Source organism: Lissotriton helveticus, chromosome 10, assembly GCF_964261635.1.
Source record: "Lissotriton helveticus chromosome 10, aLisHel1.1, whole genome shotgun sequence".
Taxonomy (NCBI): Eukaryota; Metazoa; Chordata; class Amphibia; order Caudata; family Salamandridae; genus Lissotriton; species Lissotriton helveticus.
Window position 1 is genome coordinate 1,031,588,057 of NC_136071.1, and position 24,083 is coordinate 1,031,612,139.

The window sequence follows — 24,083 nt, forward strand, 5'->3', positions numbered from 1 at the left end:
AATCAGGAGTTTTTTCATTAACATCGACTAATTGAGGACACTCGTTTCGCCAGTGTCCAATTTCGCCGCACTGATGGCAGGGAAATTTCTTCATAGCCTCTTCCCTGCTAAATTTGGGCCGGGGCTTTCCTCCACCCCCTCCCCCAGGACCTTTGTTCTCAGCATTTTTAACCATGTTACTCAATTGTTTTTCCTGCTGTTCTGCGAGCTTCACCTGAGCCCACATCACCTTTTCCTTAAGGGCCTTTTTCTTCTCTGCCATCTCGTCCTCGCAGTACTTAGCGTACCGCAGGACCTCATCCATTTTCTTAGTATGCCAACAGATTTTATTATCTTTTATCCACTGACAAATTTCAGGTCTTAAACCATTTACAAACCTGTAAATAAAGTGCGTCATGTCCTTCAAATCGATGTTATCAATACCACTGTATGTTTTAAATACCTGCAATAACCTCTCATAGAAGGAGTGCACTGTCTCGTCCCTTTCCTGAGTTGTTCTATCTATTTTTGTCCAATCAGTTTCTTTTGCAGGCACCTTTTCTTTCAAATGCTGAATTACCTGCTCATATTTTCGCATGACATCCTTTGATGGCTCCCCAGTTTCCTTGTTTCTGGGATACTCCTCACTGGGCCAGTCTATGGCTATTTTACACTGGGTCCATAAATCTACTGGAACCACAATGTCGAAAAACCCATCCAGGTCTTTCCACAGACATTTCTGTACCTTCACGAACCTCTCCACCTGCCTGTACCAGTCAACTGGTTTCTCTCGTAATTTTGGAAAATCGTTCGTGAAGGACACAATATCCTGCCTAGACCAGGGGACATGCACATATTTCCCTCCTGGAACTTCGCGCATGGGGCATAACTGCTCAGGTTTTTCTACCTCTCTTAAAGCAAACTCGGGAGTCACTTGTCGGGAGCGAACCTCTTCCCTCTTTTTCGCCCACCTGCTTCTCCATCTTTCCACATCTCCCCATTTCTGCAGTACCCCCATTAATTCTTTAATCTGCAACTTCTTCCCTGCCACATTCAGGTGTTCTATATCTTTGTCTGAGAAGTCTGCTCTGTACGGTTTCTGTAAGGGCTTGGATTTTGAGATATCTACCCCCATACTAACTGCTGTTTCGGTCAGTTTTTCGTGGAGCACTCTGGTGTTCCTTGTAAAGCTTTTACATATGAACGACAATTCTTCTTCAGAGTAGGTATTCAATCGATCCAACCCCACATTTCCTGCCATTAATTCTTCTATTTCGACCCTCAGCTTGTAGAGGTCTAAAGGTTTTGTTTGCGGAGTCTGCTTCTCTAATTCACGACTCCAACTCTCAATTTCATCCGGAGTTACCAGAGAGACATTCCTAGTACCTGTTGCTGTCTCTAACTTAATTTCTTTTGTATTAAAAGGGTTATGCCTCTGCTGTATTCCCTTTCCAGTCTGTTTGTTTGGCAATTCCAAAAACGCAACTTCAGACTCGCACTCACTGGACTGATCATCTATGATGATCGGTTCCTGTCTCGGGGTTGCCATGCCTGGGGTCATAACTGGAGTAATCGGATTTCCCTGTCCATTTCCGTATAACGGGACCACCGGTCCAATAGTTACTGGAATAGTCAATGCCTCAGGACTGGTATTTAACTGGGAAATTTTCTGAATTATTTCTGTCCTTTGTCTAGCTAGAGCCTCTTGCTCCTTTTCCACTAGTACCCTTCTTAAAGTTGTGTCATGTAATATCTGTGGGGTCAACGGAGGAGTAAAACTCGGGGCAGTAGGATGCGTTTCACTTGGTCCCCCACCATAATTTGGTTTCGGGAATAAAGTTCCAGTATTAAAGGACCTGCGCTCTTCCCCATATGGAGGTTGAACAAAAGGCAGTCCTGAATTCGATGGTTTCTCTTCGCTTTCATACAAGGGTCTGGGAAAAAAGATTTTCGTACGTGAATATTTTTCTTCCTGGCTTGCGGGTACTTTGGGATATATATCCCTTGTTTCCGTCGGTTCGGGTTTTTCAGGATAGGGCAATACTTGACCACCCCCTCCCAGTCCCAGGGACCTGTCTTCTTCCTTTAGGAAGTGGCGTCGGGGAACATCTCCTACACTGGAAGGTCGGGTTCCCTCATTGTAAGGTGGCGGACTTCTGGTACAGATGTCATCTATTAGTTCATCATCTGAATCCCCCAGGGCCCCCCAATGCTTACATTTTTCAGTACTTTTCTCACCCGCTCCAATGTTATGACATGCCGGCATCATGGGAAACAGACCCTCAACAATCATGCTCTGCCTCCACTGTTTCATCCTTTTATCCCTGGATTCCTGTTTCTGCCTGGGGTACCACTTGGTCAAACCCTTGTCCATTCGGGGTCTTTCTCTTTCAAAAGCCTCAATCTCCCATTCCTCTAATGCCTCATACTGCGTTAGTCTCGGTCTGGGATGCAGTTCATTCATTCGGGTTCTTAAATTAAATAAGATCCTACCATTGAAAGTACCATCTAACGGAAAAGCCAATACTCCGTCATCTTTTGTGTACTTCACCCAATTCTCCAGCCACACACAGGTATTGTACCCTCGGTCAAACATCATGAATGAGGCGGGAGTATTGGGTGCTGGGACAAGAACACCTTCCCTAGATTTAATCGGTTTGTCCGTTTTAAAATAATTTTTCACCTTACTTACAAGGGACATTTTTCTCTTGGTTCCGTACATAATATCGTATCTATTAGTCTTCCACTGATCCCTTTCAAACCCTAGGTGCCTTGGATCAGGTCGAGTTCCTGTAGTCTGCGAGTGCCACATACGACTTCTGCGCTAACTTTGTTTACAAACTACCTCCAATCAGAACGCGCTTCAGAAATTCGTGCAACCAATGGGTGCGCGACACTAAATAAGCTCCTCCAATGGGTGCGCGGCCCCTTCGTGGGACAGTTCCCACGCTCCGGCGCTCACCCCTCCTTTACAATTCCAGCTCCGCTACCCGCCCGCTGCTTCTACCAATCCCAGCGCGGCACAGAGTGACGTCAGAGGCGCTTCGCGACTGACTCCCTTCCTTCACAAGGTAACGGAAACTTTCTTTCTTTTAAAGTGCTCAGTGCTTGGTTAATTTACAACAAATACACATTCGCCACAGTGCTCAAGTGTCTAGACAGAGAAAGAATTGTTTTACTGCAAGTAAACTACTTCCATTTACTTTTCACTCGCTGCGGGCAGATCTCTTCTGCCTACCCTTCACTCTAGCATCGGTGAACCTGTTATTCCCCTAAACTCATCCACTTCTTTCCGGGATATATTCCGAGTTTAAGGTTTCTCAGCGGACCCCTCTGCTTTCACGCTAGCTCCGAGGAACCTGCTACTCTTCCGATGTGACCCTTACTAGGTTACGCCACTATGGGAATTTTGCCAATGAACCCCGTTACTGTCATTTATTCACACATGTATTCAGAAAACCCTAGTTAGTGCTTCCCGGTTATCCTAACCTGCACCTAACTTTCCTCGAACCTGTGACCTCAGGACAATGGATTCTATTCACCACTTGCCCTTTCAATTCCCCGGGGAGTTCGGACAACATACAACTAAACGATTGACAATTGCATGGATTAGTACATATAACAATATAAGAACAAGAATAATGGCAATACAGTAATTCATGAATTTCAGCAGCGTATTCACAAGAGAGTGATCAGTTCCCTCAGAACAGCCGCTCTTATAGCAGCATTAATATAATAGCAGCTTCCGACTTAACTAGTCCAACTAATCCCTGCCTTACTCTCAACTAGTCCCTAACCATCCTCTAGCTACCAGAAAACTGATAGAGCGCGCGAGGCCACCCGACCAATAGTTTTCGCCGTTTCCGGCTTCAGGGCCCATATACTTTTCAAATCACCATATACATCGATCAGGTGACTTCACGAGCTCTACCAAGTTGGTGTGTGTGTGTTCCCTGCTACCAATTTTCGGTGCACCCGACTTACCATCCACCGATGCGGGTGCCTAATGACCACAATGAATCAGGGAGCTAGCTGTAAGGAAAGGCAGCAAAATACAAACCCAACCAATAACATTCAAGTACTGTTTAAATGACCACGGACAACTGGAAGTTTTAAAATGTTTATCTAAAGTTCATTATTTTCTTGCATGAGGTACAATAAAACAAGGCAATCAATAACCAAGATAACGTAAATCACATAGGCATAAAGAAATAATGACAGAGTAATCATCAAAGTACTAATAAAATGTAACGAGAAAAGATACTATGCAAGTCAGTATTATCTAAACAGGGATAGCCTAAGTGTGAGTGACTATAGGAGAGCTTATAATGAATAACACGCTTCACTTAAGGTGAAGGGGCCTTTGAACAATCTAGGCAACGAAGTTCTAGACCATATCAGGAAATGACACACTGCTATGCAAAATATAATTTCTAACAAATGAGAAGACATAGGAATAAACTTATGGAAAATATAAATGACTTTCAATAGTTGCAGAAAGGCATGGAAAATATCACATATGCAATGTTGAACTTTATTAAAGCAAAAGTTAGAAATTCAGAAGGTGCAAGAATTTCAAGAGGTTCAGAGCAATATTTACCTAGAAAGGTGTGGAAACCAAACCCTGGCCACGGGTCGGTTAAGGACAGGAAACCCTCAAGGAAGGATACCCCTCAAGGACGGCAGGTGCAGAATGGACACCCAGGACAGGACAGGATACCCTCGGAATAGGAATCAGGACAGGACCCTCAGGACAGGACAGCAAACCCTCAGGACAGGACCCTCTTCAGGACAGGACCGGAACCCACAGTTCGGAAGCAACGCCTGCGCTCCACCCGCTCTGCAGCTATCGATCAAGACCCCGATTGGGTCAGCGAACTCCCAGCTAAGTGCTTTGCCAGCACTTTAAGGTTCAGTAGAACCTCAGTCTATGGTCAAATTCGGACAGAGTGCTTGCAGCGCTCTGTATCTTCAGTCACCTATTGAGTGCGTTGGGTCAGTGACAGGTCAGCTAAACCAGACAAGTCGGACGGTTCACTAGGTGAACCCAGGGTAGTTATACAGTTTGGGGACAGTGTACCACCCCCCAATGTTGCAAAGTGTCAGAATCCCTCAATTTCGATTGGTCCTAAGGTAGGATTTGGGTAACACACCAATCACAATACACGATTTGAAGCCTTCATTAACATATTTGGGTACCGCCTAGCAGGTTTGGGGTTCTCATGAGAACTGTGCAGGAAATTAACATTGTAACACATGAGGAGCAACATTCGCCGTTCTCGTAGCGCAGAGGTGGCTTTCCCAGGCGCATCTTGACTGTCACTGCCAACTGGCTGTGTTCCATCTGTCAAGGTCCCTCGTGCTGCCGAATGTCGCACAGGCGCAGAAGGGACCTCCAATATGGCTCTCCTCTCACTCAGACCCCCATTTCCCGCGGTACATGAAAAGTAAGCGAAAACAAATTAATACATAATAATGTCATTATGAAAACACATCACAGGGTTTGTACTTTTAACTCATCATCAAGAAATAAACTTATTGCATCTAAATGTTAGCTACATTGATACGGGCACAAGAGCAGTGGCACGAGCAGTACCACATGATAAGCACAGCTATGAATTACGCATGCGCATAACTTTCCCTCCACTTCTGCAGACGCGTCAGGACACGTGAGTGTGGCTGACGCATGCGCAGTAACTAAAATACAAGCGGCGGCCATATTAGAGGACACGGATTAAATTCATTAGAAATACACATAGGCAAGCTTCGAGAACTTTGCCTAAACAGAATAAATGTTAGTAAAACATACATTTTGTTACCTTATTACACATAAACGAGGTTCTTGACTTCGGCAAGCCGCAAAATATGCGAAGCTTTGCTTCCTCAGGGGTGAGTGTCTGAAAAATATCAGCGCTCCGTCCATCATCTCCTTGTGATTGCTTTGTTTGCCCTAAGTTGGCAGGGTATGCCCAGACATGGAAACCTTGCTCAGTTTGCCACTGGTTTTCAAGCTATCCTGGCTGATGAGGGGTGTTACCCCAAAACCGGTCTCAGGATGCTTGTTTCCGGTTCAGGGAAGACCTGGCTTTGCATTTCGGGGTGGACTGTTCCTATGAGGCACAGGGTCATGACTGATTTGCATATGGTTGGGTCTGAACTGAGGTAGCGAAGTGAGCTAAAGAACGATGATGGATTCAACCCAGATCTGTGACTGGGAGTGAGTGTCTGAAAAGTTTCAACGCACCGTCCATCATCTCCTTGTGTTTATTTACTAGTAATCTTCATTGCTAAGAGTCTTGGATTTCCACGTCACAGTTTTATATTTTTACCAAGGATAGCTACAACAATACATGTGCCTGGGACCAATTTCTCACAAAGTCAGGGCTATGATGAGGGATACCAGGACTCAGAATAAAGAAGATTACTGATTAGTAACTGGACTAACTGTACTTATCAGCACCTCCCAAAGAGCGCAGAGGTGTTTTAAAAGTATGAATAAGGAGCTGGGAACTACATAAAGGACAAACTATTCCCTACCACCAGGAGGGAGGCTACATATCAACTCATTACAATGTGACAAACCCTTCAGTATGTACAGATATAAGGGGCTTTATTCCTAGTAATAGGTCATATTCTCCCCTTTAACCCAAGCAAAGAGTGGCACTGGATAGCCCTTTCCCGCCATTTCTAGATATACCCGTATAAATTGCCCTGTTGGATGATCAGGATGATGTAAATATTGAAGAAGACTTTTATTCAACACTTTATGAAATTTACACAAATATATTAATATCAAATCTCTGTGACATCATTTTTACTATAGGTCAATCATAACGATAAAACTAGCATAAACAATGGAAATAACAGATTTCAGCCCATTTGCCAGCATTGGATCCATCTGACAACGCATTTTCAATTCTGTCAATTCAAGAGCCTCTATTTAATGCGCCTGACCCCAAAATGGCGCCTACAGAAGATCGTCGCCAGTGGTCAGGGGGCGACACCCCAAGGGAGGCCCCCTTTAGCACCTACAGAATAGTGTCCATGGGGTGAATGGTAATGGCAGCAACAGCTCCGACCTCTAGGGAAGACCACAATCAGCTTTAAGATCAACCGAGTAAGATACCTGAGGCGCCCCGCCTGATCCTAAAATGGCGGCTGTCTCCCCTCCTAGCAACTATAACTCGTAAATACTCACCTCGGGAGATAAGCGGACACTGGTTCTGCCCTCAAACTGCTCCTCTGCACAATAACCCCCCCCCCTTGTTGAGCAAAAGATAAAAATGGGAACCGGCTGATTGTTAACACCATGGTCAGAACCCCTTGCCCGACCCCAAGATGGCTGCCACAGCAGTACCTTCCAAGTTGTGCTCCTACTATGGGATATTTAACTTGACATTGACCTTTCCCCCATCCGGTGGAGCTACCTGGTAGCTAAAGAGGAGATGGGCTGTGGACTTTCCCCATCGGCTGTAACCTACCCAGCTGCACGTTGAGCAGATTTTCCTGTGTCTCTTTGTCATATGCTCCCTCCTACTCTTTTACCCTACCCCATTACCCCTCTATACGCTCAGGTTATTTTCCCCTCTATGTTCTTTAACGTTTTCCCATTGAGACCTAGCTATTTAGCCAATGCCCGGTGGAGCTACCTGATAGCTATAGAGGAGATGGGTTTTGGGACTGCCCCCTCAACCGTCACCTACCCAGCCGGACGGACTTTGGGCAGACTCTCCTTCGTCTCTCTGCCGAATCTCCCTCCTACCCCTTTACCCTTACCCCCTTCCCCTGAACACCTTACTTATCTCCCATGGGCGTAGTTTGCGTAGCAGAACTACACGTAGCTTCACGTAGTATACTTTAAACTTCGTGTGGTTCATAGTCTGCGTAGCGTAGCTGAAGACACTGTATTTGTCTGTACTGTGCAAAAATTACAAAATAATTGCAAAAAGCTTCCTGTACGTGACCAGATATGATAATATAAGTATTTCTATCTTTATATGCTAAAGTGCATATAATACTTTCAAAATGGTGAAACTGAAAAATTAGCAAGCTGTGGGAGATGTGATGATTTTGGGTTCCTCCCTAACCTAGGGAGAGTACCAAACAGATGCCTTTGAAACAAAAACGCACATCTTATTGAACAATTTAGATGTGGTCCCATCCTCTTAGGACAAACCCAAACACAGTTATTGGCAAAAAAACATTCCCAACCAAAGGCCCTGCAAAGCATTATGGGATGAGATTAGCAGTGGGCAGTGAATATTATATAGTATACAATATCAAAAGAATTTTACAAAGAGCTGCAGTTCAACTGGTGGTTACTAGATGTCCCTCAGGAGTCAAATGCAACTGCTTGATGAAAGGGATTCAATGGTTTTGCATTTGACTCCTGATGGACATCTAGGGACGACCAGTGGTACTGCAGCTTGATGTAAGAATAATTTCAATGCTTTGCATTTGACTCCTGAGGGACATCTAGTAACAACTAGGTGAACTGCAGCTCTTTGTAGAATTATTTTGATATTGGAAACTATAATATTCACTGCCCACTGCTAATCTCGTCCCATAATGCTTTGCAGGGCCTTTGGTTAGGATTGTTTTTTTGCCAATAACTGTGCTTGGGGTGGTCCTAAAATGATGGGATCACCACTGAAGTTCAACAAAATGTGCTTTTTGTTTATGCTCTTTGTGTTCAGGGCATCTGCTTGGTACTCCCCCTAGGTTAGGGGGATCGGTAGCGTAGTTTTAAGCCCAGGGTTACTTGTAATGTTTGTCTAGCAACTGATGTAAATTGTAACTGATGTAATTTTGTGGAACTTCATGTAAAGCGCTCTGATATCTCCAGGTCCAGCACTATATAAAACTCTTAAAATAAATAAATAAAATAAACTGTTGTCACTAATATTACATCATAAAAACTATGTTTTTTTTCACTATTTCATTCCATGATTATGACAAAAACGTGTTCTATGTTTTTAAAGTGTACTTTCTTGCAGATAACTTGCCATTATTAACTTTGCATTCAATATATTGTATAGCAAAATAATACGCAAATAAATGCATTCATATGTATGAAAAACATGAGCAGGTATAGTTGTGTACATTTCATGCACGGCTACAGGAAGGTGAGGCCTCAAAGAGGAACAGAAATCTGTAAAATACCAATATCATAGTAGCACAAAATAGTAAAATACAGGCTATATTACAATGAAAAAACATGTTTTGACATACCTCTCCATACTAACTGCTTTGCACAAGGTATGGACTCCTCCGTTTTACACAGATGCAAGGGAGCATGTCCGCCCAGCGAAAAACAATTAATTTTGGCTCCATGGTTGAGAAGGATTTTCAGGCAATCAACATTTGCCACTTCGCACGCTACATGCAGTGGAGTTTTTCCATTGGGCCGACAGTTTATGGTTGCATTATGTCCTAGGAGCACCAAAAGGCTCTCCACGTGTCCCAGCATTACTGATATATGCACTCCAGTTGCCCAGGAAGATGTCATCTTATAGCTTGGAAGCCAGAAGCCTGCAGAAAAAGGTAAAATAAGTGAACCATGCTATAGAAATGCATGTCCCGATCAATCACATGTCCCATACAGCTCTACTATGCATTTATGAAAAAGGTTTTTAATTTAATATGGAAAAAGATTGGGTATACACATTCTTCCACCAGTCTGTTGGATTAATGCATCTATCGTTTTGTTATGTAAATGTGATTCATTTTCTGTGCTATCCTGAAAGAAACTGTGGTCAACATGAATGTAACATATGTTGTGAAATCTTTTTATTCGTGATTGTTAGTATGTAAAAAGTACCAAGTAAACAGATTTATTCTCATTCACTTTATAATAACTTTATAGCTAGGCCTGGGAGTAATTTTAATATGGCAGAGTAATGGGAGTAATTTTGCTAATTCTGCGTTACTCTTTGACACAGAATTACCAATTACGCGATTATGCACACTCACATAATTAAGAGTAATTTGGGGGGGAAATCCTAGCGCAAGACAACATTTAGCGAGAGTGAGCGGCTGCCCGCCCTGCTGTTTAGCTGTTGCATTCAGCGATATTCTCTAGCGCAAAATGCATCCTTGTGTCCATTTTGGATGCAAGGGTCCCTTTTGTGCTTAGAAACAAGTACAAAATGCCAGAAGCAAGTAGGGGATAATCCTACCCCAAGTACACATTAAGGAAGTACGAGCGGCTGCTCACTATTCATGTCCTGTTTCATTTAGCACCATTTTTTATGCAAAATGCACCCTCGCGTCCATTTAGAGCATGAGGGGGCATTCCTGAGCTAAGAAAACGATAAATGCAGAACTACTCTTCTTGCATAATGCCACTGAATTTTTAGGTAATTTTGCATGATTACGCTACACAGAATTACACAGGTTACACCAAGCTCCACTTGTAGCCACCCTTAGCAGCCTAAACTTGGCCATGTAAGATCCTACATAGTGTTATGCACAACAAGGAAACTGGCCTTTGATGGTCGACACAGTCTACTGCAGCAGACTATAAGGCTGTTAGAACATTTCACTCTACGAGGGCAGAGGTTTTCTAATTTATATGAAAAGAGAGACACAGAGGGTTTAAAATCCCTGCAGCCTTGAAACTTAATCAGGCTCTATTTCATATTACCGCTGTCAACGTTTAACAAATACTGTCCACACGCATGTCTTTGGATGTACCTGTCAAGCATGCACAGAGGAAGCTGTGAAAGCGGCCAGCAGTCAATCACTGATTTGTCTATGAACTGTTTGGCTGAATCAAGGGAGAGATTCAGAAGCTGTGGGGAATCGCCCCTTTATCCTTCCAAGTCTTCAGTCACACAGTAAACTACGGGAGGAAGGGGGTGGCTCGCTGTGTGCAGGCCCATCCACAGACTTTGCCTATCTCATCCAGAGACTTTGCCTCTCTCATCCACAGATTTTGCCTCTCATCCAGAAACTTTGCCTCTCTCATCCAGAAACTTTGCCTCTCTCATCCACAGACTTTGCCTCCCATCCACAAACTTTGCCTCTCTCATCCACAGACTTTGCCTCTCATCCACAAACGTTGCCTCTCTCATCCACAGACTTTGCCTCTCATCCACAAACTTTGCTTCTCTCATCCACAGACTTTGCCTCTCTCATCCACAGACTTTGCCTCTCTCATCCACAGACGTTGCCTCTCTCATCCACAAACTTTGCCTCTCTCATACACAGACTTTGCCTCTCATCCACAAACTTTGCTTCTCTCATCCAGGCTTTGCCTCTCTCATCCACAGACTTTGCCTCTCATCCACAAACTTTGCTTCTCTCATCCACAGACTTTGCCTCTCTCATCCACAGACTTTGCCTCTCTCATCCACAGACGTTGCCTTTCTCATCCACAAACTTTGCCTCTCTCATCCACAGACTTTGCCTCTCATCCACAGACTTTGCCTCTCATCCACAAACTTTGCTTCTCGGTATACAACCTTTACAACGCAACTTTTACCACGACCTACCATTACCACGCATTTTTTACAACGCAGGATCCATTACAACGCATACCATTACCACGCATGTATTTACAACGCAGGTACTTTTACAACGCATACCATTACAACGTAAGTATTGGTAAGTATATTATTTTATTAAAAATATTATTTGCGTTTTTTGGTAAAGGGGTATTTTTAGGGTTCAGGGTCAGTTTTCAGTTTTTGGGTAAAGGGGTATTTTTAGGGTTCAGGGTCAGTTTTCAGTTTTTGGGTAAAGGGGTATTTTTAGGGTTTAGGGTCAGTTTTCAGTTTTTGGGTAAAGGGGTATTTTTAGGGTTTAGGGTCAGTTTTCAGTTTTTGGGTAAAGGGGTATTTTTAGGGTTCAGGGTCAGTTTTCAGTTTTTGGGTAAAGGGGTATTTTTAGGGTTTAGGGTCAGTTTTCAGTTTTTGGGTAAAGGGGTATTTTTAGGGTTCAGGGTCAGTTTTCAGTTTTTGGGTAAAGGGGTATTTTTAGGGTTCAGGGTCAGTTTTCAGTTTTTGGGTAAAGGGGTATTTTTAGGGTTCAGGGTCAGTTTTGGGTTTTTGGGTAAAGGGGTATTTTTAGGGTTCAGGATTAGTTTTGGGTTTTTGGATAAAGGGGTATTTTTAGGGTTCAGGGTCAGTTTTGGGTTTTTGGATAAAAGGGTACAGGGTAAAAATTAAATATAATTAAATTTAAATTAAATTAAATTAAATTGATTAAATTAAATTAAATTAAATTAATTAAATTAAATTAAATTACATTATATTAATTTTAATTAAATTAAATTTTAAAAAATATTATATACTTACCATTACTTACGTTGTATTTGTATGCGTTGTAAAGGTATATGCGTTGTAAATACATGCGTGGTAATGGTACTTCGTTGTAATGGATCCTGCGTTGTAAAAATTGCGTGGTAATGGTAGGCGTGGTAAAAGTATGCGTTGTAACGTCATACACCCTTGCTTCTCTCATCCAGACTTTGCCTCTCTCATCCATAGACTTTCCTTCTCTCATCCACAGACCTTGCCTCTTTCATCCACAGCCTTTGCCTCTCCCATCCACAAACGTTGCCTCTCTCTTTCTCTGCAAAATCCACACATCCTGGAGAAGAAGGTCGTCAGAATGCATCTGCCTACCAGCATATCTAACCCCAAAGTGAAAGGATAGAAGCTGTCTTACAAATCCAATGGCCTTCCTAATATATTAGGAAACCTCTATTTTGGTTAGGTATAAAATGAGTCCAATATTTGTTGTGCAACTCCTCAAAAGGGAACCTGTGATGGGAAGGTCAGGGTCTCACCTTTTAAACTAAACTCTTGAGTGAATCTCAGCCCTTCCCTTTTCGTCAGTTTATACCTACTTGTTTCCTTGCCAGGGACCTGGTGCTTTCATAGGGGCAATAGGATCACAAGGTTCTGAGGGTCAGTCGTCTGAGTCTGCTAAGGATAAGGTGACATTAACATCCATCATAAATTCTTACAATTCGTGGTAATAGCAATCAAGCCGTATGTGGGGCATTACGGTTTCTGTACTGTAGCCTGGGTCAATCTACAAACCCACACAGACTTTAGTAATAACCAGTTGCTGTAATGTATATGTTGTACCATCTCTGCAGTATGGCCCAAAGCTTTGTACATTTGTGGGTTGGGCTGGTCGACTAAAACTGTGACCTTGGGCAACAAACCTTAGCACTGCTGCGCTGGCAATTCTGGCTCGTTGGGTTCTGGTACCCTGCAGGATACATTCCAACACCCTCTTAAGACAAGACGTCCTCTCAGGTAGGACACAGGATAAGAGGGGAAAAGGCTGCTTTCCTCTGCAGTTGATTGGAGTGGTGCATGGTGTAAATAAGGCTGCGATGTGACAAGCCATCTCACAATGTGCTGGTGTGTATCTCTGCACTTCGCAAACCAGGCCAAAGTGGTATTGTCATCGAAGAGCACGAAATGTTCACCTAGGAGGGAATACTTCAAAGACTCTCGCATCTGCTTGAAGACTAGTCATTATTCCTCTATAATGGCATAGCATATCTCATGGGAAAGAGGTTTTAAAGCTAATGCATACATGCCAAACCTCACAGATATTGACTGCTAAAGAAGAGGATTGCTTGTATCCTATAAAGCTTCACCACAGGCAGGACTGCACAGAAGGCAAAAGAAAAATTGGAGCGTTAAAAAGTCTACAGAAAAAGTTCAAATAAATACATTACATGCAAATGTACATTTCCATAACAATTACATAGGTCTAGAGCAGTCACATGAGTCTACTGTAGCACTATGTATTATATAGAATAATCTAAATGTAATTCTGAATATACACTCTTTTCCCAGCTAATAACTGAATGTGTTCAGTAAGGTCACGGGGTTCATCGTTCTGACAGTAGGGATAGTGAGCGAGTGGCCTCATACCTTTAATTTCATCCATTTTACGTAAATTGGAGCACTCATATTTTTTTTCGCAAATGAAACAGGGCAGAATTAAATGTGAAGTTGGGTATAAAACATTCACTGCTCCAAAGAAGCCCAGGAAAGTGCTAACTTCTTCTTTGCTGATGGAACAGGGCTCCAATTCAGGGGTTCCACACTTCGTATCTGAGGTTTGATGAGGCTGCTCCCCAAAATATGATACACCTTTAAGAATTTCCTTTAAACTCACTTGCTTTCAGCAGATGACTGGGACCATATAGTCTAGGGACACAGACCAATAGTCAACGATTTCTTAATGTGCTATCCATCAGCCTCTGAACGGTAGTTGGTACACACGGTGTAACACCGAGGGAAGCCTGCAAAGTGCAACAACTCGTTTTTGGTGACAAATTCGATTCTATGATGATTCCTCGCCTTGGATTACTCTGGCAGTATCCCATCGGATTAACAGACGTGCAAAATAGGAATTTGCGATTTGTTTAATTCAGTCTTTGGAAGCATAGGCAATGAGCTAAACATTGATACACTTTTCTGAAATCAATGCAGGACTCTACTGATTGATCCCATGTACAACCAGAATAGTGGAGTACCAATCTATTATGCCCTTTTTGCAGCAGTGCAGTTGTATCAGCTTCCGAAATCCTGTATGGTTGGTAACATACGCTCTTATGTTGTTTATTTTGTATAGCTCATTCAAACAACGTAATGAATAAAGAATGTCAAAAGAATGGAGTATGTACTTTTCAATGCAACCAGGCCTTGTATTCGTACCTCTGAAAATAGGGTTGGCTGCCAATGTTCAGTTTTTCTCTAATCTCAGTGGGAGAATACATTGCCTGTATTATTTGTTTGATCACAGAACAATGATTTTTTTTTGCTTGCAGATTGATTTACCTTTTTTAACAGATGGCTGTGGAATACATGTATTTGTGGTTTCGAGCTCTTTGATATATAACAATATATAAAAAGGATTTAGTCATTTATATTCATTTCAAATTTATAAAAAGACATACCTCACATTAAAAAATAAATGCATAAATCTTATGGATGCAAAACTTCAAGACAGGGCAAGAAAGACCTATACGTCACATCGTAGGCAGTACAGTTTCCAATTTATTTAGTAATCCTGAGTGCTTTTCTTATTTAATTATATATGCTAAGAAAGACACTGTAATAAAAGAGGTCTTAATATCATTCAAATCCTTCAGGTATTGGTACTCATTTTTGTAAACAGACCTTCACAAAAGGGGCATTAAGAACTTTTTTCTACCTGCAAGATAAAACGTACAAAAATAGTTAGTCTCTATTCCTTGAGGTGGGCAATTACCCACCCCAAATCATTTACTTTTTTTCAGCCACCAAGATGAAGGATGCTTTAATTTAGTACTCCAGATTCATCGATCATTGGAGCCCATTAAGTAACCGAATTGCAGGTGCCCAACAGCGAAAGACTAACTGCATAATGGAAGAACAGTAGAGAAGGCAGGAAGTATAAGCAAACCTGAAGAGAAGGCAGAACCCAATGAGCAGCGGTGAGTAAGGACGATTGTGGCCCAATGCTTGATCATAATACAGGCCGGCCACCTTTGCGTCAGAGGGTTGTTGGATGCTGTGCATGTCCCAACTTCTAAAACCTGCAGTGTTAGACCTGACAGAACTTATCCCAAAGTTTTAGCCTTACTCCTTTATATTTGTGTATCTCTTTTTTGGTTGCCATAGGACTCTGTGCACTCTTACACTGCTAAACAGTGATAAAGTGTGTGTACACTCCTTAAATTATGGTAGCATTGGCTCATCCCCAATAGCCATATTTAATTTAACTAAAAGTCCCTAGTAAAGTGGTACTACATGTGCCCAGGGCCTGTAAATTAAATGTTACTAGTTGTACTGCAGCACTAATTGTACCACCCACTTAACAGTCATTAAAACATGTTTGAGGCCTGCCAATACAGACTGTGTGTGCAGACTTGGCGCCAACCCTGCGGGCTTGCCTGCTGACTTTGCCTATTGCCCCTAAAGTTGACTTATCCTGCAGCTGCTGAATCCCCAACTCCTGAGAGACCTAACAGCCTTTGCCTAGAAACCAAGACTTCCAGAGGGAAAATGGAACTGTCCCCCGTATACTGCAGATAGCAAAAGAACGACCAAGAGGACTCCGGTCTGCCAAACTTCACGCCACCAAGCACCACTGCATCAAAGCCCCCCAGCCATTGTCGAAGTCGGCCTATGGTGTCAGCGTGGTCCCCAATCCCTCCAAACACCAAGTTCACTTTGGAGTGACTTCTCCTGAACTCCCCGACGTCGCCTGAAGCCTCTGTTTGCAAACCCCCTCAACTGCAAGAGTTACCGGACAGAGAAACCCGACTGCCCTAAGACCCTCTGCACCCAGATGCCCTGTCCCGCAGAGACTAGCAAAGGTATCCCTACGTCCCCCAACATCACAAGAACTAAGGCCACTCATTCGTTTCACCAGACTTGTCACACAGTCCCCTCCTGCGGCCTCTTTCTACCAGGGCTGTTCTCCATTGAATAACATTCGACCCCCGATGCTGTTTTCCACCTCTGCACCCAGCTACCCTAGTGGCACTGGCTGTGTTCTGCTGGTGCTGTCTTGGACCTTGCCTACCACTCACCTTAAGTCCTGGAGAAGGTTTCTGTTATTCGCAGACAAGAACCGATAAATCACATCTGATTTACCTCCTATAGTTTAACATTGCAGAACTTAGAAAATGCACTCTGTCAACTTTTTGAACTTAGAAATATTCCTATTTAAAAACGTAGGTACCTGAAAGGTTTTCATCTGATGCCTAACCATATATATATATTTGTTATTTTTATAAATTGGTGTGGATCTCCTTTTTGAGTTGTGTGCCTCATTTATTGAGGGTTGTGTGTATTTTAAGATGTCTTGCACTCCTCTGTGTTAAGGTTAAGGCGGCTTGACCACATCACCCTCTAACAGATAACTTTGGGATTGCATAGAAAGCCCCTGTGCACTCACAAGGGAACCCCTGGACTCTTTACACAATATATCTCAATTTGAGATATCATATAAAGAGCCAGCTTCCTACAGCCACCCCTATGTTAGGCCCTAATCAACCCTCAGGGCAGGGTGCAATGTATTTAAAAAGTAGGGCATGTAAATTGCAATTTTGAAAAGTTGGCATTTTCTTGCCTTAACTATTCCATGCCTGTAGCCTGTCTCTGGGTCACAGTCTGGAACCAGTGCAGGGGAGGCAGGAAACCTGTGAAACTCAAAGGCAAACTTCTAGAAGCTTTAATATATATATATATGAACCTCAGACAGCAACTCTTCAGTACACTTCTGGACCTGTGCAAGACTCTGCCATAGATAAAGACTGCTGTGCTGCTGAAAGCACTGCCAATCTGCTGGACTGCTGCCCTGAAGGACTGCTGCATGCCTCCCTGACCTGCTGCCTGCCTCCCTCTTGCCTGGGTGAGAAGGACTGGACCTGCAAACAGTACCCACTACTACCAGAGTGACTCCAAGGGCTAGTATCTTGTAACCAGCACATGGACTCTGCAACAGTGAGTCCTACTCTGCCATGTGGTGCCACCCCAGTCCTTGGAAGATGGCCTGAGGGTGTTCTGCCAGTCCATCTGTGGATCCAGCAGACCCAGCACATATTCTCTGCCATGCGACATAACTCCTGCTGTGTGGCATCGCAGCCACACAGCACCTGAGATGTGTGATGCATCCTCGGTAACGAACTTTATACTGCGAGTGCTCTTAGATGGGATCTTTGTTGCAGGGTTCCTCAACACAGACTTGCAACTCCTTGGAACTGACACATTGCATCAGCTGCGTGATAAATCCTCAATGCCGGAATACGCATTTCAAGCCCTCGTTGACGGGATCCTCAATGACAATGCAGGACCTTGCATCACAGCCTCACAGGCCCTCAGAACCGATGTATCGCCTCCATTGCACAACACATCCTCGATGCTGACCTCGCAATGCTATGCAACCAGGATTTAGGTACTCTTGTTCAACAGGGCTAAATGGGTCCCAGTAGCTGGCCCGCACTCCATCGCAGTGGACTTGAACTTGTGACTTTCGGGCACATGCATCATTGGTTTTTGCATTCGCAAACGGTGCGAATCGGTAAAATCGTCCGTTTGCGAATGCAAAAACCATGTGTGGGATGCATCAAACTTGTTTGCACAATTCGCATTTTTTAGCATTTCTAAAAAATGCGAATGCATTTAAGGAATCGCATTTGTGCGATTCCTTAAATGGAATGCATAATTTTTTTAAAAATTGCGAAAATGGAAATTGGAAGTGCAAATTAACACGAGGTTGACCCTCGTGTTAATTTGCGAAAATTTTTAAAAAAACAAAAAAATGAATTTTTTTAACTTGCATGTTACAGACACACATGTCCTTAGGACATGTGTGTGTGTGAAACATCCACTTAAAAATAAATTTCAGGGGGGCGGGGGGGGTCCAAAGGCCCCCCCCTGCACCCATGGAATGCATCAACATTATGCGAATCCTAATTTGCAAATTCGCAATTCCCATTGATTCCTATGGGCCTTTTGGCCCATAGGAATCAATGGGAAATGCGAATTAGCAAATTAGAATTCGCATAATATTAGCGAATCGGTAAAAAATGCGAATTTTACCGAATCGCTAATATTATTAGAAAAAAATCATGCATCCCGTTTTGCGAATTCCAAATTGCGATTCGCTATTTTTCGCAATTTGGAATTCGCAAACGGCCGGGATGATGCATGTGGCCGTAAGTCCCGGTTCGACTCAACCAGATGTCCACAGTTGGCTCCTTGTGCTTTTTGAGCTATTTTTACTTAGATCTCTAAAATTACATATCTCTGATTCTACTGATTGGATTTTTGTTGTTTTGGCCTTTTTTTATTTATTACTGTTTAGAGTGTGGCACAAATACTTTACATATTATCTCTGAGTTAAGCCTGACTGCTCTGTGCCACGTTACCCAAGGGCTGAACACAGGTTCATTTAGGGATTGCTTGTGCCTCAACCTGACAAGGTTTGTGGTTTCTGCTGGAGCAGGATTTCACCCCCTCAACCAGTAACACAATTTCTAACATGTAGTCTCTGTTATCTGAAAGGAACATAGAGAGAAATCTCCTGCCTGACCCTGAACATTAATATAATCAAGGGTACCTGCCTGGAGGCTAGATATAAACTTAAATGACGGCTTTGGACGTGATGAGCTGTGCCCTACTGGTAAGCAGGATTAGTATGTAGGAGAGTGCAGCTGAAGGAGAGCTGCCCCCACATGCAGAGGGCTGTCATCCTGGTGAGAAAGCCCATTGCACATGACAAGCAGACACTCTAAAATACATATTACAAGGGGATGTCTACAGAGGTAGTCTCCTCAAGACCAAAGATAATTCCACCCGGCAGGTGCTAGTGCACCTGCCGGATGGAAGCAACAGAATAAGCAAAGAGGCAATAACAGACTATGTAGACATGAAAACCCAGCACAATGGCACAATGGCACAATGAACCTTGGCAATGGTTGCAACAAAGAACACTTAGCAGCTTAAACTGCTCACAGGTTAAGCTGAATGAACAACAAGAAAATTAAAGGTCAGAAAATTGTTAGGTTATATTGTTCTAAGGTTAGGACCAAGACAAACTAAGAAGCAGCAAGTGACACAGTACATAATAGTCTGAAATAAACTGTCAGGACGGTCTGGTAAGATAATGAGCAAGTGGACCAACAGGTCACAAAACTGGATGGAATTTCTACTGTCCTATTAATGGTGAAATGGGAAAAGTTGCCAAATTTAAGGAAATGGCTATTGAGATAGGGGTATAGGACCTATAGAATTAGCCGGGTCCAGGTAGATGTGTGTGTCAGGACCTACAAAATCAGCCGGGGAGAGACAATGCAATGACCCATAATGTATCAGAAGCCACAGAGGGTGAAATTGTACTGCAAAATGGAAACAGCAGTTTGGAAGCATCCTCGATCTGAAGGAAGGGAAGGAGGTTCAACAGGAAGGAGCCCATAGAGTAGTCCCACTCAAACCAAATTAACATTCTAAGCTGAAAAACATACAGCCTGATTCATCAAGCCGAATTGCGCTCGCAAAGGGCCAGATTCTGAGAATCTGGCCCATTGCGAGCGCAATTTTTGCATTTGGGATTCATCATCCCAAATGCAAAATTCGGTCATTGCTAATTCGTTAAATTGCGAGGAATTACATTTAAGGAATCTCTATTTGAGATTCCTTAAATGCAATTCATCAACCATTTTTAAATTGTTAATTCGCAATTTCGGGCCGCTATTTACCGAGAGGTCAGACCTCTCGGTAAATAGCAAAAACTTAGAAAAATGCTTTTAAAAGCATTTTTCTAAGTTGCATGTTGCACACACACATGTCCTTTGGACATGTGTGTGCGCAACACCAGTTTCAATTTCCATTTAAGGGGTGCTACAGGGTGTCCTTTGGACACCCCTGGCACCCTTTAAATCGCTATCTTATTTGCGAGTAGCAAATTGCTAATCGCAAATAAGGAATACTCCCCATTCATTCCTATGGGCCTTTTGGCCCATAGGAATGAATGGGGAGTATTCCTTATTTGCGATTAGCAATTTGCTACTCGCAAATAAGGAATGTGTAGGAATCACTATTTATTTAGCAATTCCTACATGAATACCGTTTTGCGAGTCCTTAATAGCGATTCGCTATGAATCGCTATTAGGGGCTCGCAAAACGGCCCGTTGATGAATAAGGCTGATAGTGGCCAAACTCTCTTCATATCCGCAAAAAGGAACTCATGATTAGGGAAGCAAGGCAGATGAGTTGTGTTACCTTTCAGTGGCATACACAGTTGGTGCTGTAGAACTAGGCACCCTCTGTCTTGGCTATGATTAAATTCGATAAGCAGCTAGTGGAAGAACTTGGGTGTCAAAAAGAAAGATACAGATGGACTTTCATTGAAATATCTACCTACATTTGGAAGAAAAGCACTACCATGTCACCTTAACAAAGGAAGAAATGGCACTACTTGTCCCACAGGTACTAGGAACATCCACATCAACACTAATTGGGATTACACTTGCATGTGCTAGGCCCTGTAGGGCCCTTTTCAGTAAGTGTTGGGCCGCGGGCAACAGATGAAAGGTAACTAGACCACAGGATGTCCTGTGGTCGTCAGGTTCCGACATATCATGGGGTTGGTTAGAACGTGTTAGTTGTTGGGGATTTTCTTTAGATGGGGGGCAACAAGCAGGATGGGAAATTTGGCCGAGTCAAAAACATTGCAACGTAAAACTCAGTCGACTCAACACAAAGCAAACTGGCCTTGCTATACAATGAAAAATGAATCAGCAAGTTATTACCTTTATTGTAAGGGGATTAACTCCGCGACTGAGCAATCACGGGTAGAAAACAAGTCACAGATCTTTCTACAGGGCTCTTTTTTTAAAGAAAGACACTTCGGAAGGTTAAGACCATGCCATTATGAATGGAATACCTTCTACAGCTGAAACAAAAGTATGCAGAGAGACAATATTGGAGTGGTAGTTTCAGAACCCTTGTTGGTAAGCATGGAAGGTATGTTATAGAGCAGGTAGTGAGATATTTACCTTGGCTTCAGCATTTGCTCTTAACCTGGGCCAAGGTATATTCATGCAGCAAGTGCTTCTGAAGCAGCATGGGTTTATGGAGTGGGATGTTGTGTTGGGAGTTGAGTTTAATGTGGGAATATGTTGAAAATTGGATAGGTCAGGATAAAGTCAGTGGATGTCAGGATGTATGCCAAATGAATGTTTAGACTCGCTTTGTGATATATACCTAGTGGATATTCTGCATCTTAAGCATCGAAAGGGCAGTGACTACACCTACTACTCTCACGCTCATCTAACGTACGCTAGATTTACGTGCTTTTACTGTCTACCACGTTAGAATGGCAACGAGAAACTGTGACTACACATACAATAGCCATTTCAAATCATGCCCAGTTACAGTTAGAATGAAAGGAATTGAGACAGGCCTCATGGACAGGAGATAAATGCTTGGCAGATTGCTGCTAAATGATGTGGTAAATAGACCCAACGTAAAGCAAATTATACAAGGCTACCTAGAGCGTAACAATACCCCTGAGTGGAAAGGAGTCCCCATGGACACCCCAGACACTCCCCATTTCTAAAGCAGGCAGCAAGCTGCCTGCACTGTGAAAGAAACAGCCACACCACCTTTCAGTAAAGCATTGCCCTATGGGCCACACATTATCTGTGATAGGGTGCACTGCCCCTGTTTGCGCCTGGCTCACCTAGTTAAAGATGTGCCGCAGCACAACCAGGGACAGTGGACCCTTTACATAATTTAGCCCCCTAGGTGGCAATGTGCAAAGATATTGATATTTTGGAAGGAGGGTCTGGCAGCAATTAAGTATATCATAGTTTTTGCCATCCTATGTGACTAAGAATGTATAACTGGAAACAGATGAGTAAGAACAAATGGGAATGAATCTTCCAGATGCTGGTTTCAACTAAGACTGTAATAGCTCAAATGTGGAAACCCCTACATTAAATGCTTGGTACCACAAAATGTGGGGGACAATGGCCACCGAGAAACTCTTGGCACCTTGTCAAGGACAAGATCGCTTTCTATCAGTATGGCAACCAGTGTTACAATATATGGGAAAAGAATGCAGGGACATAACATGCCCACCAGGGAACCACACACAGTTCACACAAACTCATCTGAGAGAATTGCAGTACACATCATACAGAGGTTGTAATCTGCCAAGGTGGAGTGGAAAGTTATTGAAATATTAAGCGATTAAGTACTAAAATCTGAGGCTTTCCAAAGACACCTGATGTGCGAAATAATATAAGTAAAAAGCTGGAGATAAATATCTTTGTTAATAAATCACTGAGAAGCTGTTCTGTTGTTTGATCAATCAAAAATAATAATAAAAAATAATTTGGAAAAATTAAAAATTAAAAACAGAGCAAGAAGGATCACAATTAAGGAAAATGTGTTTGCGTAATTGATGAACGTGTTTTTTTTGTTTCAACATCTGCAAATCACTAACGCCCACATGCATCAAGGTAAATTGCATTCGCAAACGGTGCGAATCGCATTTTTCGGCCGGTTGCGAATGCAATTTCCTGATTTGGGATGCACCAATCTTTTTCAGAAATTCGCAATTTAAGAAATTGCACAATTGCGATTTCTTAAATTGCGAATGCATTTAAGGAATCTCAATTTGAGATTCCTTAAATGCAATTCATCATACTTTTATAAATTGCGAATTTGGAAATTAGAAATGCAAATTACCATGAAGTAGACCTTCATGGTAATTTGCGAAAATCTAGAAAAATGCTTTTAAATGCATTTTTCTTTGTTACATGTTACACACACACGTGCCCTTGGGGCATGTGTGTGTGTAAGATGTATCCAAAAGCAAATTTCAGGGGTGCAACAGGGTGTCTTTTGGACACCCCTGCACCCTTGAAATTGCATTCTCAATTTGCGAATTCACAATGATGAATTGCAAATTGAGAATGCCCTCCAATTCATTCCTATGGTCCTCTAGGCCCATAGGAATGAATCTGTAGAAATTCCTTAATTGTGATTCTCAATTAGAGAATCGCAATTAAGGAAAATTACCGAATCGCTAAAAAAAAAGCGAATTATTCATGCATTGCCGTTTGCGAATCCTTAATTGCGATTCCTTAATTTTCACAATTAAGGATTCGCAAACGGCAACATTGATGTATGTGGCCGCTAATCACTAACTAACAGCCTGATTCATCATTCTCCCGTTTTGCGAGCCCCTAATAGCGATTCATAAGGAATCGCTATTAAGGACTTGCAAAACGGGATTCATGTAGAAATTGCATGAAGAAATGCGATTCCTACACATTCCTTATTTGCGATTAGCAAATTGCTAATCGCAAATAAGGAATACCTCCCCATTCATTTCTATAGGCCAAAAGGCCCATAGGAATGAATGGGGAGTATTCCTTATTTGCGATTAGCAATTAGCTAATCGCAAATAAGATAGCGATTTAAAGGGTGCCAGGGGTGTCCAAAGGACACCCTGTAGCACCCCTTAAATGCAAATTGAAACAGGTGTTGCGCACACACATGTCCAAAGGACATGTGTGTGTGCAACATGCAACTTAGAAAAATGCTTTTAAAAGCATTTTTCTATGT

At 42.7% G+C, this 24,083-nt stretch overlaps 1 protein-coding gene across 1 annotated transcript in view; it reads right to left on the bottom strand.

Annotated features, from left to right (window-relative positions):
• Positions 1-24,083, bottom strand: part of ASB4 (ankyrin repeat and SOCS box containing 4) — a 201,918-nt gene that overhangs the window by 176,053 nt on the left and 1,782 nt on the right. The window contains exon 2 of the mRNA XM_078663729.1: positions 9,211-9,510. Coding sequence (XP_078519855.1) covers positions 9,211-9,510 — 300 coding nt within the window. The remainder of the gene's footprint in view (positions 1-9,210; positions 9,511-24,083) is intronic.